Source organism: Micromys minutus (genome assembly GCF_963924665.1).
Source record: "Micromys minutus genome assembly, chromosome: 2".
In the NCBI taxonomy this organism is placed as follows: domain Eukaryota; kingdom Metazoa; phylum Chordata; class Mammalia; order Rodentia; family Muridae; genus Micromys; species Micromys minutus.
In genome coordinates, this window is record NC_137971.1 from 56,187,085 (window position 1) to 56,203,627 (window position 16,543).

Genomic DNA, 16,543 nt, shown 5'->3' on the forward strand with positions numbered 1-16,543 from the left:
CAGAGACCCAGGAGAGCTCTTCCAGATACTCAGTTTATGTCCTTAAACATGGCCTTGTTCTACCTACTGAATGGAGAATGACCACAACAGCATCCAGTGAGAGTTATGGTGGCTGGGAAATGGGGGGATGTGTGACAAAAGCCCTTGACCATAATCTCTCTCCTCCCCACTTTCTGGGTTGCACCTGTCCTTCTCCTCTATTAAAGGGTGTAGCCACTGTTTTGGGTGGTTTTGCTTGAGTCACTCACTCCTTTGACTCTCCTATCCAACTCTCTGGCCAGGCCAGATGGGACAATGGGCCTTCAGGACACCCCTCTTCCCATATACCTGGTGGATCTTTCTTGTCCCTGAAAATAGCAAAAAGACATTTGTGATCCAGAGGCTGTGACTAGCCCCCATCACCACGCAAAGCTCACAGGTGCCTCAGTTTCTTTTCCTGTAAGCCCTCACACACTGGTTCTCAGCTATTGAAGGTTTGGAAGAAGGTATCAGCTTCCTGAATAGAGCAGGCTATGCATGTGTGCTTGATGGTAGGGGAGGATAAAGTCTTAGGAAACAACCAGAAAAAATTCTGTGGGGTTTGGAGAGTCTCATTAGTTCAGTATATAAGTAGCATTTTGAGGATCCAAGTGACCCTCTATGTGGTGGGTGAGCACTGGTTTCAACTGAAGGGCTGGGGCTGCCTCAGTGAGGCATGGTACGTAGGGACTTCCAGCTTGTGTGGGCTGGCAGAGATGCTCTGCTCAAGTCACCTGAGAACTTTGCTTCAGCCTGGTCCCTGACATCCAAGACCCTAGAAGGCAGCTCTGCCTCAGTCGGGTCATCTCTTCATGTCTAGAGGCTTCTAGGCTAAGCATCAAACTTCTCTGCCATGGTACTTCCTTTCTCCCCCAATATACTTTCAATTAATTATTTGGGAATTTCCTACAACACACTCCGACTACACTCACTTCCCATTCCTCCCAGGCCCACCTTCCTTCCCACCCTTGCACACCTCCCCCAAAAGAAAAGAACAAAACAAAACAAAATGGCCCTGTCCAATTTGTGTTGCCCATATCTATTCACTGGAACCTGATCAAACTCCCAATGGCCAGCCTGTTAAAGAAAACTGTGTCCTTCCCCATTCCTTTCCTACGGACTGTGAGGATCTACACTTCAGCATCTTTATTAAATGCTTATTATTGACTCTCTTCAATAGTTTTATGTCTGAACTTTTTTTTTTTTTTTTTTTTTTTTTTTTTTTTTGGTGGACATGGGGAGAGGTTGGCACAGAATGTCTTCAATGTCTCTCATTCCCAGCTATAAGTCTGTAGACCACAAAATACACCTCCCTGTCTAACATGGTTGCCAGTGTCTGCTGTTTTTTTTTTTTTTTTTTTTTTTTTTTTAACAGGTGCTGGGCCTTGGTTTCCTCATATTCCAGGAGGAGAGGCCTTATTGCTTGAAGGCCCTTCTGTCCCAGGCGTCTGTTCTTTTCAGTGCTTTCTTCTTGTTCCTGAAGGATGCCCAGCTGCTATTCACTATTATGGCTTGACAGGAAGGTGAGGCTATGGGTAAGACTGGATCCATTGTGTTGGGAGGGTCACTGTGGTCTCCCTTCCCTACGCTCTGGCCCACATCTCAGAAGCAATAAGAACATCAGCCTGGTGGCTTGGGTTCTTTTGGGTTAAGAAGCTACTGTCCGGGCTTGTTTGAACCCAGGCCTGGAAGCAGATGACTGGGGGCTGGGCTGAGCTCTGGGAGTTAAGAAGAACCTGTTCTCTGGTGCCACAGATGTGGGGGGTTGGAGGGATCCGAAGAGTGATGGAGATGGCTCCCTGATGTCATGGGAACTGTAGAAGGGGATATGAGGAGAACTTTGCTGTTCCCTGGCACCTTGGAGCTCCTCATAAGGGCACTGAGAGGAGAGTAGGCCATAGACCAGGCCCAGGCCATAGACAGACTGGCCAGGAAAGAATCTCATGTCCTAGTGAACTTCATCTCCTATACTCAACCAGCATCTGAACTTTGATGGGAGGGGACCTGGATCCAGAGGCTAGGGATAAGGGTAGTAGGATTCATTCTTCAACTTTCCTGGACCCTCCATTAGAGAAGACCATTTTTTAGGAACACATCTCTGGTCAACACCAAGAACTTTTAACAAACCTGCACTCAGGAGGCCGAGTGAGTAAAGCTGGGACAGCAGTGTCCTAGGGCAGGCTAGAAGGCAAGTTTCTCTGCCAGATCCAGATGCCTTGGAGGCCAGTCAATGCCTTTATTTTATCCCATGATTTAACTAGTTTTGCTTGAGCTCAGTTGGCATTGGGACATTCCTGGGCCAGCTGTTTCCTCTGTCCCACTCTTATACCTTTTATGTGTGTGTGTGTATGTATGTATGCATATATGCATGCATGTATGTATGTGTATATGTATGTGTGTATGAGGGGTGTTGGATGCAAGGGAGGGAGGGATATTCAGGTAAGCATAGCTGCTGAAATTCTAGGAGCAGTGGGTTGCCTTTGTAGTGTTGAGTTAGGGTGTTCCCGGGAGAGACTACCCAGCTGCCTTCCTGTCTTTGGGAGACTTGCTCTGCTCCAAGAAGGCAGGGCTGAGAAGAGGTGGGACTTGATGCTGAGGGGTGTGGCCAGAAAGGGGGTGTGGCTGGATACTGGAGGACCAGGGAAGGAGTATAGAACTAGAAGGCCAGGCAGGAGTGCAAGAGGGAGGAAGAGCCAGCCTTCCCCACCTAGGGAATTTCTTCAACTGCCTTAAGTATATGGCTATACCTTCTTTGGCTTAGGTGTCTCATCTCCATCAGCTATTTGTGATAGGACACTTTTACTGTTCTATGTCACAGACAGAGGGCAAATAGCTGGTGAAAGATCACAGCTGAATGGCAGAAGTCTCTCCTCTCTGTATGCAGGCTCAGAGATGGGAGAAGTTCAGGTCTGGGCAGGGCCAAGCTCAGTGCTCAAGAACCGCAGGCAGGCAGGAAAGGGAGCAAGAGCAGTGGCAGAGGTAGTCCCATGAAACAGGAGCCCTGCTGGTCCTCAGGCAAATGCTCCTAGCACCCACTGGACACCAGGGCCTTGATAAGGGGACAAAGGCACAGCTCTGGGGACAAATACTTATGGGTATTGTCAGTCCAGCCGCTAGAGAGCCAAGGAGAGGCCCACAAAGGGCCCGAAGAAAGGGCCTCGGGAGGGGCTGCGAATGGGCCTTCCCGCACATGCCACCGTTGCCTGGGCGACGGCCCTCTCATGGAGAGGTCTGCTGGGCCATTGTCCAGGGCCTGCAGGACGTGTCACACACCAGATGGTCGTGTGCTGTCTAGGTCACTTATAGGGGGACAGAGTGAAGGAATGTGGCCAGCTCGGCAGGCCAGGGCACCATCTGTTCCTTCAGACCGTGGGCATCGGGCGGGCATTGAGCGTCCAGCCTGCCAGGCCCAGCCTTCTCCCCGGCTTTAATTAGGTAATTCCATAATTGGGCTTTATTTCAGGTAAATTGCATTTCACACCCGAGAGGGCTGCAATGGTCCTTGCGGGAGAACAGCACTTGGCTACTCTACACAGTCCATGACAGCACTGAGGCCAGCAGGGTGCAGGGACTGTGTCTTGCCCAGATGGAAGGCCCTCAGCTCCCAGTGGGCTGTAGCCTGCCTGGGCAATACTAAGGGCCCTGGCTACAGCCAGCCACAGCCTGGGGCTTCCACAAATATTTACCCAACAAGGAAACAACAGCTTCTGCCTTCCAGCAATTGTTGTACAGAACCCCCCTGAGGGGGGTTGAGGCCGGGAAGCCTGAGGCCTCAGCTGCCCTTCCATCCTTTCCTCCAAAAGCTGGCCAGTGCTTGTTAGACTAGACACCAAGACCTTGTGGTGGGGGTCGCTAGGACCTTTGGATCCCTGAGAGGTTCAGGTAAGAGAGCCTTAGGGACTTCCCCCTCCTACAGGGGACTTCAACAACATCCTCACACTTGGTTCTTTGATTCTACTGATTGCTACCTGCTGCCTCCAAAGACCAGGGCACCTCCATCCTTCAAATCACAGATGCCTCCGGCTCTGATGGCCAGGCATATGGGGTAGGCCTTGGAAGGAGGACAGAATGGGATCAGTAGAGACAGTGGACTATGGCTGGGCAAATCCCTGCTCACAGTGCACTGTTTCCGTTCACAGTGGATGCATCACAAGGAAGTGACAGCCACAGGGTCAGGTGAGCAGGGCAGTACTTAGAACAGGCCTCCAGCCTGGAGGACTGACTGGACAGCCAGAGGAACATCATAATTCCAACAGGGAAACTGAGGCTTTGAAGGGAGTCCAGGAGCCCCAGCACTTATTTGTATACTTCTATTTCAGAAGTAAAAGTCTTAGGGCTCTGGGAGCTGGTTCTGGAAAAGATGCACCCATGAATGGCCTCCTGGGGCACCAGTGAGAGCCATCTTGGCTGGGAAGGACAGCTGAGAGGCCCTGGCACATGTCTGAGGGTGACTTTCTGGGAATGTATCAGTGTGTTCCAGCTAAGTCAGGTCCTGACCCAGGCTCAGCTACACCTAGGGCTCTTCTGGAATCAGTTGGTAACTACATCCTGATCACATCAAGTGGACAGGGATACCTGGAGTGGAAGCCCCAGGGATGCCCCAAGCCCAGACTGGCTCAACCTTTGACCCGTATCATGGTCCCTGTGAGTCCTTAGACCCCGAACCTTCTCTGCACAGGCCAACCAATCATACTTACTCCATGGCCACGTGGGCACTTGGGTCCCAGGGTCTTGTTCACAAAAGGACTGAGGTTGTCTGTGGGGAGCAGCAGGTGATAGGAAGGTAGAGGAGGGCAGAGGGTGGAGGATGAATACTAAGTTATTCTAAAGATCCCTCAGACACTCTCAGAAGTAAGCATTGTGCCAAGATCAACCTGGGATGTTCCAACTTTATTTGGAAAAGTCTCTTAATCAAAATCATAACTATAAAATTCATTAAAACACAGAGTCTGAATCACCAGAAATTATCTCGATTTCTGTGAGGTGTGATGCCCAAGGAACCAATCCTGGGAAAAACGGTGATGCCTCTAATCTCACTGTGGCTCAGCTGCTGGCTGGAGTCTGAGAACATATCTGTCTGGCACCTCTGACCAGCAAGAAGGAGTCAGGCTGCATGTAGGGCTCATAGGGCTTGAGGGCCCTGCTCTTTAGTTTAGAGAAGAAATTGTCAGTCCATACCTGGTTAGGGTGGACAGTGAATACTCCCCTGCTTGGGATATCCTTTGGGGGAAGCTGGAAATTCCTCTCTTATCCCGATGTGGTCAATACCACTAGAGAGTGAAAGAGTCAGGCTTTGGCCTGCTGAGCCCTCACTGGGATATAACCTGTAGTGTGAACTGGGACTATCCTGCCCTACCTGCTCCCTGCTGGGCTCTAGATTTAGAGCTGAGGGTGGAAACCCCAGACTCTTCCAGATTCTTTCTGTCTCCCTTTAGGACGCTACTTGGCATCACTTGGATGATGGGCTTCCTTTTGCCTGAGTTGTATCCTGGTCAACACAAATATTCCCCATTCCTATATCCCAGCCATCAGAGAATAATATTACCATCTTGATAGGGACCTGAGAGAAACCCCATGCCCAGCCAACTTCTAGTTCCCACTGACTGGGCAGAGGGGTCTTGGTGAGCTCCAGATACAGGCCAGTGGCTTGTCCCATGGGTTTTGGGGCCTTAGGGAGCTAGGCTGTCATATCAGGCTTTCAAGGGGGTAAGAATCAGGTGGGTGCCCCTGTTGAGAGGGAGGTGGGGCAGACCTGTGGGGGGTTACCCCAGACCTCCCTGCTCAGCTCCTTCAGGAGCCTTCATCAGGGCCTGTCTGGGGCACAGTCAGCTGTTCATAGGTGGGCAGGCTGTTGGTGGGCAGGAAGAGTTCAGGGTTGATGGAGTCCCCTTCATCGATGGCTACAACTTGTGACTTGCTGTTGCAGATTGGGCTATCTTGTTGCAGGGATAGCAGCTGGTGGAGCATGTCTGTGATGATCACTAGTCTCTGGTCCAGTTGTGTCACCTGTAGGAACAGAAGCAGAGATGAACCTGGTAATAGGGACAGTCTAGTGCAGGCCACCTTAGGGCCTGGGCATGCAAGGCCTGAAAGAGAGTATGTCACATGTTCTTACAGTTGTGGGATGAACTGAATGTGTGCACCATGCCCAGAGGCTCTTGAACACCCTCATGTGTATGTTTGTTATTGGGATACAGGGTGTGCAGTACAGCATTGAGTTCTTGTGTGTGTCCATGTATGCATAATCTTGGGGGTGCTTAGCAGTTATCTTGTTTCTAGGTAGACCTAGTGGCTAGGAGCCTCTTAGCACCTCCCCCCCAGGCCTTTTGGTCTTTAAGACTCTGGACAAGCCTTCTGGAGCTTCTAGAATAGCTTCTGGTTTCCTGTGGCCAAGTGGAGGAGGCACATAATGAGTGAGACCTCAGAGGCCCAAGCTGTCTGCTCAGCTCGGTTGGGATTGGAGCCTTACACAGAAGGACCTTTGTGGGAGGGGCTGGCACCTAGAGAGATTGGGACAGCCCAGGGTTGAGCAGGCAGAGACTGGGTGGGTCACAGAACCATGTCCACACTCAAAGGTAACTCAAAAGTACTAATTTAGGACAACATCTTTCTAGGTCCCAATGGGTCAGGGCAGTGACTGAGTGGATTTCTTGATCACGTGGTCTTTACCCCATGCCTGTAAAGGGTTTGTTTTGCTCTAAGCACTAGGCAGGTAGCTAAGAAACTGGAGGGGGAGATAGAGGCAGAGCAGAACCTGGGATAAACAATGCAGAATAGGACTTGACAGAGGCCTCAGACAACCCTCCTTTGGTACAGAGGCTGTGCTTGTAGGAGACAATGAAGAGTATTGGAGAACTCCTTAGAAAGAAGGATCCATTGTGTGAGGGGCTGGAGCCCAGCCCTGGGGGCCTAAAATGCTCTGCTACTTCCTTTTCTCTTCTAGAAGAGAACACCCACCATCTAGGGAGGCCGGAGCCCCTTAGCACAATTCCCTAGGAAGCAGGGGCTGTTCCAGGGACAATTGGAGGATTTGTGGTGGGGGATACAGCAACCAACCCAGCATAAGCAATGGAGCAGGGGTTGGGAGAGAGAGGACTTCAGCTGCTGAGCATATGGGGTAGTTCCTATGTCAGTATGCTACATCAGTCAGCAAAGCAGGGGTCTCTCTCATGTCCACATTGGGACCTGGAGTAAAGGAAACACGCGTCATGCAGGGATGAGCCAGAGGTCCAGATAGTTGACTTCATACGGTCATACCTTCAAAGCTGCTTCAGGGAAAACCATGAGATGACTCAGCCAACTGCTGACCTCTGGCCTCAAAACCTGGGTGACTTGGGCCCTGAGGACAAAAGGCAGCTAGGGGCTAGATCCCATCTTCCTGGACAAGGGTGTTCAGTGAGTGAAGTCTGTTTCTCAGGCAGGCTTCTGATGCTTTCAGTGCTGGTTTCTCTGTCTCAATACTTGTTTGTAGGTTGAAAGGCCCAATAGAATTATCCAGGCTGGAAGGCTCACATGGGGAAACTGAAGCTCAGAGTTTAGGAGTACAGTGGGTAGGAGCTGAAGCTAGGTTGTTCCTGGCAGGTGAAGTCAGGGTTCATGACATGTCTAAGGCCTCTGTGAGCCCTGTACCAAAGAAGGGTTGTCTGAGGCTAGTCTTTGGTCTAGCTTCTTGCAGATTTAAATACACAGATCCAGTTTGAGTAGGCAGGGGAAAAGCACCAGTTGGCTCATGGAGATAGATGGTTTCATGAATGTTTACTAACCCACAATTGAACACCTGTGGACACCTCACATTTGCTAGTGGGCAGAGTCCTTAAGCAGGGTTCTTGGGGCAGGGTTGGGGCTGTTTGAAAGCTCCTGTGGGACAGCTGCCATGGGGCCCATCAAGCCTGTGTGTGCCAATCAAGGGTGTCCCTGAAGCTTCCCTAGACAGACCCCAAGCTCACAATGACCTCATGGCTGCTGTTTGTGTCAATTGGAGTTTTGAGGAGCTTCTATGGGTTCAAGGGTGTCCTACTGGCCAATCTGCTAGGGGCAGGATATAGAGTCTTAAGAGGGTCTAGAGTCTGGGACCTACTGTGCCACTGTCATCTTGACAGGGAAGACAGGCCTAGAGGACAGAAAATAGTGCAAGGGCTCCTTTAAATGCACCCACTCCTCTATTCTCTGGTCGCTTTGAGAGTATGCCTGGATTTCATGATCATGTGTGGGACTTTTCTGGGTCCTCTTGGCCATCCACAGGATCCTCCTGGATTGTCTACCTGCTCATAAATAGGGTCTTCTTGCTCGCCCTGGCTATCATGGGTGAGAAGCAATAAGTTGTGGCTGAGTTCTGAAGTTTTTCTGGCCTGGTTCAGACCAGATTGCCTAAGCCCAACTTGGCCTGGGGTGGGGACGTCCGGGCTTGGGTTCAAGGTATAAGGTCTGAAATGTGTTCAAGCTGGGAATTCTTGCTGGTGAGCTCAGGACCTTCTGTAGGATCATGAGAGGATTGTCTTTGGGGGACATTCATAGGTCACTTTCAGGGACCATATTAAAAATGTTTGATACCCAATGAAGAGCCATCAGATACCAACCTGGCAACAGAAGAGCCTGTGGGCCAGTGAGATGTCATGTGCTTCATTCATGCTCTAGCTTGGATCTTGGTAGCTGGCCATGGTTCTTGCTGGCTAATCTGTCTAGCAAAGCCTAGGGGTCAGGGGTTGCCCTGTGAGATGGGACTGCTTGATGCAGAGACATGGCTACACATACTTCTGTGTCCCTAGCTGGGAAGTGGAGCATGCTGCTGTCCACTGGATGTGTTGTACAAGGAGCCTAAGGAGCTTGCCTGCCAAGGTCATGCTTCTTGCCTTGAAGGCAGGGCATGAGGTGGTCTCAGCTTGTTCTTCTGTGCTCTGCCTCTTTCCCTAGCTACTTAGGGTCCCAGAGTAGCATATAAAGAGGCCCTTCATGCCTAAGCTGTCATTTGGTTCTGCTGGGACACTGCAGGAAGGGTACTGGCCTGGAGTATGGTGACTTTCAGCCCAGAGCTCAGCTTCAAAGAGCCGAGTCAACTTCAGCAATTGTTCTTGAAGCCACCTGGCTCTACCTTCCCCCTTTGGTGCTTTGAATACAGCTAGAGAGCTTGTGAGTATTGGTGCCCAGTGCTGAGTAGGTAGAGGCACGGAGCCACGTCACAGCAGGTGTCCAGAGAGGTGCCACCACCTTCAGAGAGGGGAGTATCTGCTGGGGCTCTGGGATGGTGTTCTCCAAGAGCCACAGGGACAGATCTCGAATCTCATCACTATTTACAATTTGATAGTGATTAACAGGGCAAGGCATACAAAAGCCTTGCTGTGCCCCATCTCTGCTCACCAAGGGAGAAACCATAGATGACTTCTGTGGGCCTCAGAAGAGAAAAAGGCAATTAGAATAACAGCTAGTTAGAGAGTCTGCGGAGGCTGGTGATCAGACGCAAAGCGACAGGGATTCCTGTTTGATGTGGTTATGAACTTGTTTTCAAAAGAACATCTTGAAGAGTCTTTTTAGATTTATTTATTTATTTATTTATTTTTTGCAGAACCTGCCCAGCCTTGATCCTTGGTCAGTAACCCTCCAAACCAGCTTAGCCTGGGGTGGGGACACCAGGGTGAGTTCAGGGTACAAGGCCCTGGAGTGTATTCAGGCTGGGGATCCTTGTTGGTCAACTCAGGGCCCTCTGTAGGGTCATGAGAGGATGGCCTTTGGTGACTTGTGGGCATTCATGGGTTACTTTCAGGGGCCAAATTGAAAATATTTGATACCCAATGAAGAGCAGGGTTGATTGAATATTTGTAAATTTGAGGCCAGCCTGATCTGCATCGTGAGTTTCAGGCCACCCAGGGTTCTATAAAGAGACACTGTCTCTAAGGGAACAAAAAGTCAAGAAATAATGACTTCTGGTCTTGTTTATGCAGATAAACACCCGCCGCCACCAGCTCACCAGACAAGTTATTTATGCCAACAAATGAATATTCTTCATAACCAGCAACATTAGAGTGAATTCATCAGCCATACCAGATGGAGCATAGCACTAGAAAAAGAGCACCCCAAGAATGAGATGTAGCAGGAACATCCACTATCCACCATTCACTCCTCAAGAACAAGAGAACTGCTTCTGTCCCTGGGCTTTGTCTAGGATACTTAGCTTACTTCCTATGTATTTTGGACATGCTTTGCCATGTAGACCCGCACCTGAACAGCTCTGCACATACTTGTGCTTCACGTGATTTTTTTTACCTGGTCCCCTACAGTTGTTTCCTTGTGTCTGCCCCTCTCTTTCTTAGCCCTACACACACACACACACACACACACACACACACACACACACACACACATCCACATGTATGCATACCCACATAAGTATTCATGTAAATCCAGCTTTGCTCTGGGAAACATTGGCTGACCTTTGTGTTTAGACCCATGTCTTCTCTCAGCTTTTCCATTACACTAATGAATGTCATATCCCTCTGCAGCCCCCTCCCTTTCTCACACAGATCCTGAACATGTCCTATGTTTACCTGAGGACGTTTGCACTCACCGCCTGAAATTCCACTCTACACTCCTTTGTGGACTTTCAACTCAAATGCCCACTGCTTTAGTAAAAGCTTCTGCTTATCCCACTCCCTGATTGCACTATGTGACCACTGCCCCCCCCCACAAGCTTCCTGAGTTTAATTTACTTTTTAATTGTTTCATCTTCAAACTTGAGGCTCCAGAGGTCAGGTCTCAAGTGTGCCATTCTTCTTGAGTCCCTGATAAGTCTTTTAATGTCTGACACACAGTAGGTGCTCAGTAAACTCATGTGATCTAGTACAAATATTTGTGGAGTGAGTTAATTAATCTCTGGATTTTCTCTTGGATGAGGGGGTAGAAGCCCCCAAGAGCCCTGCTTCCTAGAAAGCCCTGGGCAAAGGCCAATGGGGTTAGCTGGCAAGACCTTTCATGTTCATTGATTTGTAAAGGCTCTTTGTATGTGAAGGGTTATTGATCACAAGTGTTTTCTCTTGAATTTGTTTATTTCATTTTTTTTTGTTCCTTCATGGATTCTAAGTCAGGGTGTGCTTGGATCACTCTTCTTTAGTCCAACATGAATTTTTGTGCTTTTTAGGTTTGAATTTCACCCTTGAATCTTTTATGTGTGTGAGGTTGATTTGGGGTTCCCTGTAGTGGTTGATTCTTCACATAGTGGGGGTGTCTTTTCTACATACCAAGGTTTCTCAGCACATTTGGTTTTCTAGGGTTCACTGTAAACAGCTCCCTTCCTATCCTGGGTTTCACTACGTACACCAAGCCAGCCTGACACTTGTGATCCTCCTGCCTCAGTCTCCCAAGCACCGTGATCACATGCCTGTGACCACGAGCTAGGGTTCCAAATAGCTTTAATCCCAGGGGCTTTGGTATGGGAGGCCAGGAGTGTCCTTTACAGAACTGCAGATGGTGGTTCTGTGGTGGAATCTTGTAGAGTAGTGACAGCAATACCTCCCTCCCAGACAATCCTGATGACTTTGCTCTTGACTCTCTAGCTTGAGTTGGGAGCCTTGGTCACCTCCCCCACATGGGCTCAGGTCGCTGGGCCTCTCTTCTGCTTCTTCTGCTGCCACTGAAGTCACCCTTGGTGTTCATGTGACTTAGCCCTCACCCTGTCCTCAGACTGTGCTGCCTCACACAGATGCATGTTTGATGTCCCTGGGCTAACATCATGTGGCCCCAAGATACAGGACGTTGGGTCATCCCCTCCCTCCTAAGTAGTCCTGTTGCTTGGAACTGCCCACTCCAGAGTTTCCCTGCTCTGTGTAAACTGATGTCAGCTTCGGGACTAAGGTCCCAGAGCAGAGCAATAACAGGCTTAGGACCCCAGAGACCCTAGCTTCTGACAATAATGGGGTCTTCTGCCTGCCAGTGGCGGTTGGGGAGACCTAGGCTCAGAATGGGAACAGCCAGTTCTTGTCACCCTCAAAGGGTCCTGTTTGCAGAGGCAGCTTCATGTCAGGGTGGCTAGAAAGCTGCGGCTCTGTCTGCTTAGTCCTCCCATGAGCAAATTCTGCAACAGCTGCTCATGCTGGACATTCATCTAGACAGGCTGGAAAAGGGCTCTGGAAGCTGAGAGGCCCTGTTTATGCTGGCATCAGGCTCAGGCCCCACCTGCATTGGATTCTCTCCTGATGGAGTCCCGGAAGCTTGAGAACTCCAGACAGAACACGTTGTACCAGAAGCCAGAGCCTTCGGCCAAACTAGGTGGGCAATGGTGGCAGGTGGACAGGGGTCACGTGGGGTACAGGCAGTTGATCAGGGCTGCCCACCTGGGCCTGCACCACACCCTGTGTCCCAAGCAAACGCAAGCGAGTCTGTGGCTGCTGTTCCTGGAGCTTCACCTCCTTTTTCATGTCCCTGGCCTCCTAGACCTGCAGCTTGTTCTGTTTGCCCTTTGTTCATGCCCACCTCTGCCTGCTGCTCTTGCTGATATGAGCACTGGTCATCTGTTCTCAGCCTAGCCCTTCACATACATACACTCATCCAGCCAGCTATCCTGTTCACATGACACACATTTTCTCTCATCCCCCAGTAGCCAGGTCAGGGAAAGAGATGTTCAACCTCTTGGCTCTAGCTTTCTCTCTCCTTTATCTCCCTTGCTTCATGGTGAGCAACCTTAATGGGACTCTGACTATGGTCTGGTTCCATCCCTGTTGTCACACTGACGAGGAGGGACTGCTTTGCCTGGGTTCTGCTGAGAGCTTACTCTCTGTGGATAGTCTGTCTTAGCTCATCTTATATCCTCCTCCAGAGGCTTCTTTCTTGAACATTTCCAAGTGCCATCTTGTCACAAAGCCCCAGTTTTTGCTTCTGTCCAAGATTTTCCCTGGTCCCTGGTGCGTCTCATGGGCTTCTCGGCATTCAGGGGCTCTAGCCTGCTCCTGGTCTAAACACTGCCACTCTATGTCCTTCTAGTAAAGAAGCGCTTCCCTGGCCCCCAATATCAGCTGCATCTACAGCCTTAAGTATGTGGGTTTGTTTTTTACAACCTCACTTAGCCCAGGCCTGCCCTTGAGATAGACCCTGGCAACAGCTGTGCATGCCTCACAGCTACTTGAGTGCATTCAAGGCTTGATAGGCATAGATTCCTTCCTTGTCGTATCCCAGATACAATCAGGAGTATTGGGAGCCTGGTCTCCCATGTCCCTTTGTGTCACCTGGGCTTTCATGCTGGTCTCAACAAGATTGTGTGGATCCGCATGCTCTACCGTAACCTAGTCTGTAAAATAAAGGCATTCAATGCTGCTTCCCTCCTTCTCCTTGGGGCCTCCTGCACCAGGTGCCTGGCCAGCGACAGGGTGTTTACCCTGCCTAGCTCCAGCCTCAGACACTGTATCCCTCCGTGGCAGTTTTGACATCAGCAGTAATATGATCCAGGTGTGGCGGTCCACTTGCTTGTTTTTGCTCAACTCAGGCTTTGAGGCCGCCGGTTAGAACATGTCAAGGGCACTTGCTTCTTTGGGTGGCTGTACATGCAGTGAACCTTCCCGAAGGGACCTGCAGTACTCCAACCCAGGCCCCAATGCTGGACAAGAGTATTCAGGGAACAACCCTAGCCCATGAATGCCCTATACCTAGAGCATGCCTGAAGTAGACACTTGTACTGAAGAATGATATCCTAGTATCAAGAGCAAGGTGATACCCCTAGTGGTCCCCTCACTTGCCTCTGGCTCCCACTGTCCCTCACCCCCAGTGGCCCTTAAGCATCTGGCCCTGCTACAGGTTTTCTACCTATGACCTGGTCTCCCCAGGATATACCTCCAGGGCATAGCTTCCTGGTATCCGGTCACTGGCTCCTTACAAACTATTCTTTCCGGTTTACTTACTGGTCTCCTTTCCCTTATCCCCCACTTTGACTCTGAGATACCTCCTGTATCTCATGGCCCATTAGACCTACCCAGACTTTGACCTTCTTCTCAATATAATGGTCTTCAAGATTTCCAGTCTAGGTCCTCCTTTGCCCTCCTGCCTGGTAAGAATCACTGTGCCTCATTCTCAATTGCCACGCCATAGTGATGGCTGTGGCCATTTCATCTTAGGAGCGCCAACCCTTCCCTCACTGTTGGCCTTCATGCCTCCTATAACTCCTAGCCTACAATGACTTTTGACTGACTCCTATCAGCTGGCTTCTACTAGACATAGGCTTCCTGTCCTTCTGGGACCTTCTGAGACCCTCCAGGCCCTCTGTACCTGCTGAACTTTAAGCAGCCTTCTCCCTCCCTCAAGGACTCAGTGCCACTCTCGAACGTCTTTCCCTTTCCCCAGCCTTTCATACCTATGCACTCTGGGTGGCCTTCTCCCCATTTACCACTGAGATCTCAGAGTTCTTGGGTTAGCCCAAGTTTTCTGTCTCTCTAGGACAGACAAGAAGAGGAGGCTTCTTGCTTTACACATATCCAGCTCACAGTAGACTCTTAACACAGACCCACAGGATGAGTAGGGCTTGGTAGAGGAACTGATGAAGAGCCATGTGTATGCACACACCTGTGGCTGTGGGTATGGTGCTAGGCACAGGCTCTGTGCAGCTGAGCGTGGCTGTGTGCTGGAAGCCAGGAAACTGGGAGTTGCTTCTGGAAGGCAGAGGCCCTGTTGGCAGCAGAAAGCTAGGCAGGAAGTTTTGAGGTAAAGGTGAGCAATATCCAGCTGGTGTCCCAAGCCTTCGAAACTGTGCCTGCCCTCCTGGGGCCTGAACATCCTGCCTCACTGCTGTTCGGACGCTGTCCCAGTCTGGACATTGAAGGGGCCCCATGACTCAGCCAGTCAGTCATCCAAGCTGTGGCTGACCCAGGTGGGCAGGCAGCCCCCAGTCCAGCCTGCAGAACGGGATGGGGCCCACTCCCTTGCCTACTTCCTGCTTCTACTCTGAGACAGGATTTTCTCAAGTCAGGAGCCCTAAGGCTGGAGTCAGGCCGGAGGCTGGGCCTAGGGCTGCAGATGGGGGCTGGGTGGCTAGGTCTAGAAACTAGAATCTTGTGTCCCTCTTGGAACCAGAAACTTGTGGAGACACAGATATGGGATGTTCCGAACTACTCAACGTATTGACTCCCGCCTGGCATTGTCTCCCCCCTGGCAGCTGGGTCAGGCCTGGTATTCTGCTTGGAGTAGAGACCTGGCTGGAGCATGGGAGTGCCCTACTTCCTTAGGGACAAGACAAAGCTTCCCATCCTGTTTCTTCTTGTCCGTTGTGCCTCGGAACTCTTAGCTCTCATCCTTACTCCTTTCAACTACCTCCACATACACAGTCTTGGGACAGAAATTTTATTATCTCGTGGGTGGACTCAGCCTTTCCTATATGGGTTGGAAGAGCCTAATTGAGAAACAAGTATCTTGAGGTTGGGCTCCAATGGGGCTGGCAGTGAAGAAGCAGATCTCCAAGGCTTAGAGGGTATCATATGAATAAAGGGAGCTGGGATTCCATGTCCCTTTTCTGGACCTCCAGTGACTGGGAACAAAAGGGTTGCCAGCTCTTCTGGCTTTCATCTCTCCATATGCAGCAATGATGCTCTGCTTTATACTGGCCACAATACCATGCTACCTGTCACTCTCTCCTCAGTTTCTGTCCCCTGTGCTCAGCTCTTGTGTCTGGGCTGCCTCCTCATTGTGACTCCTTCCCCATGATCTGTCACATGGATGCAAGGCTCTGAGGTCACTCATCAGGTGCTCAGTGCTGGTCCTCACTTGCCTGACCAGAGTGTGTGAAATAGGCCCTGGTTGCCTCTGGTTTCTGACAGGCTCTTCAGGAAGTGAGTGAGAAGAGTTGGACCAGCAGGAAGTCATTGGGGCCTCAAGCCAGGCCCCAGTGCTCCAGCCCATCTGGACATACTTGGCAGGTTCTTTTCCCTATGTCCCCAGGCTCATCAGAATGGACACTGACAGTGAACATATCCAGTCTACTACCTGTTATCGGCCATTTTGTACTGCTTCCAGTACCTCAGGCCACCCTGCCATGGTTACAGTAGCATGACTGATCCCCAGCTCAGGCTCAGGCTGATTGTCCACCCCCAACATCCATGACAGGCACTGCGTCATGGGGGTACTAAGATACCAGAAGTATTGGATGTAAGGGGAGTGAACCTGCTTTTTTACTCTGGGTTACTCTCTGGCATTCTGTAACCTCAGTGGAAACCTTAGTGGGTATAGTTAAGGCCCTAGGCCACTGGTCCAGATAGCCATGGATTTGGGTAACTCATGCTGTAGTGGTCATCTCTTCTTAAGTCCTGCCCCAACCTCTGAGTGGCAGGCATCACTGGGCTTGACCCTGGCACTGCTATCTTCTCTGAGGTTTAGCTTCTTAGTCAAGGTATAGGCCTTGACTATAGTGGCAAGACCAAGGCATTGCTCACCTAGCCAGTCTTCCTAGCTTCTCAGGGCCCTGGAGGAGGTGCCTCTAACAGATATCCTATCTCTGGAGGAGGTGGTGGGCACTGATGCCATCTTCTTCCTCTTTCTGGTGACAGTCTTTCCCTAAGCAGCC

At 50.5% G+C, this 16,543-nt stretch overlaps 1 protein-coding gene across 3 annotated transcripts in view; it reads right to left on the reverse strand.

Annotated features, from left to right (window-relative positions):
• Positions 1-5,808: 5,808 nt before the first annotated feature.
• KCNQ1 (potassium voltage-gated channel subfamily Q member 1) overlaps positions 5,809-16,543 on the reverse strand; it is a gene marked incomplete at both ends in the record, with an annotated part of 303,863 nt that continues 293,128 nt past the window's right edge. For all 3 annotated transcript variants that reach the window (XM_080913601.1, XM_080913600.1, XM_080913599.1), the window contains one exon: positions 5,809-6,024. In XM_080913601.1, the coding sequence (XP_080769727.1) occupies positions 5,809-6,024 (216 nt within the window). The remainder of the gene's footprint in view (positions 6,025-16,543) is intronic.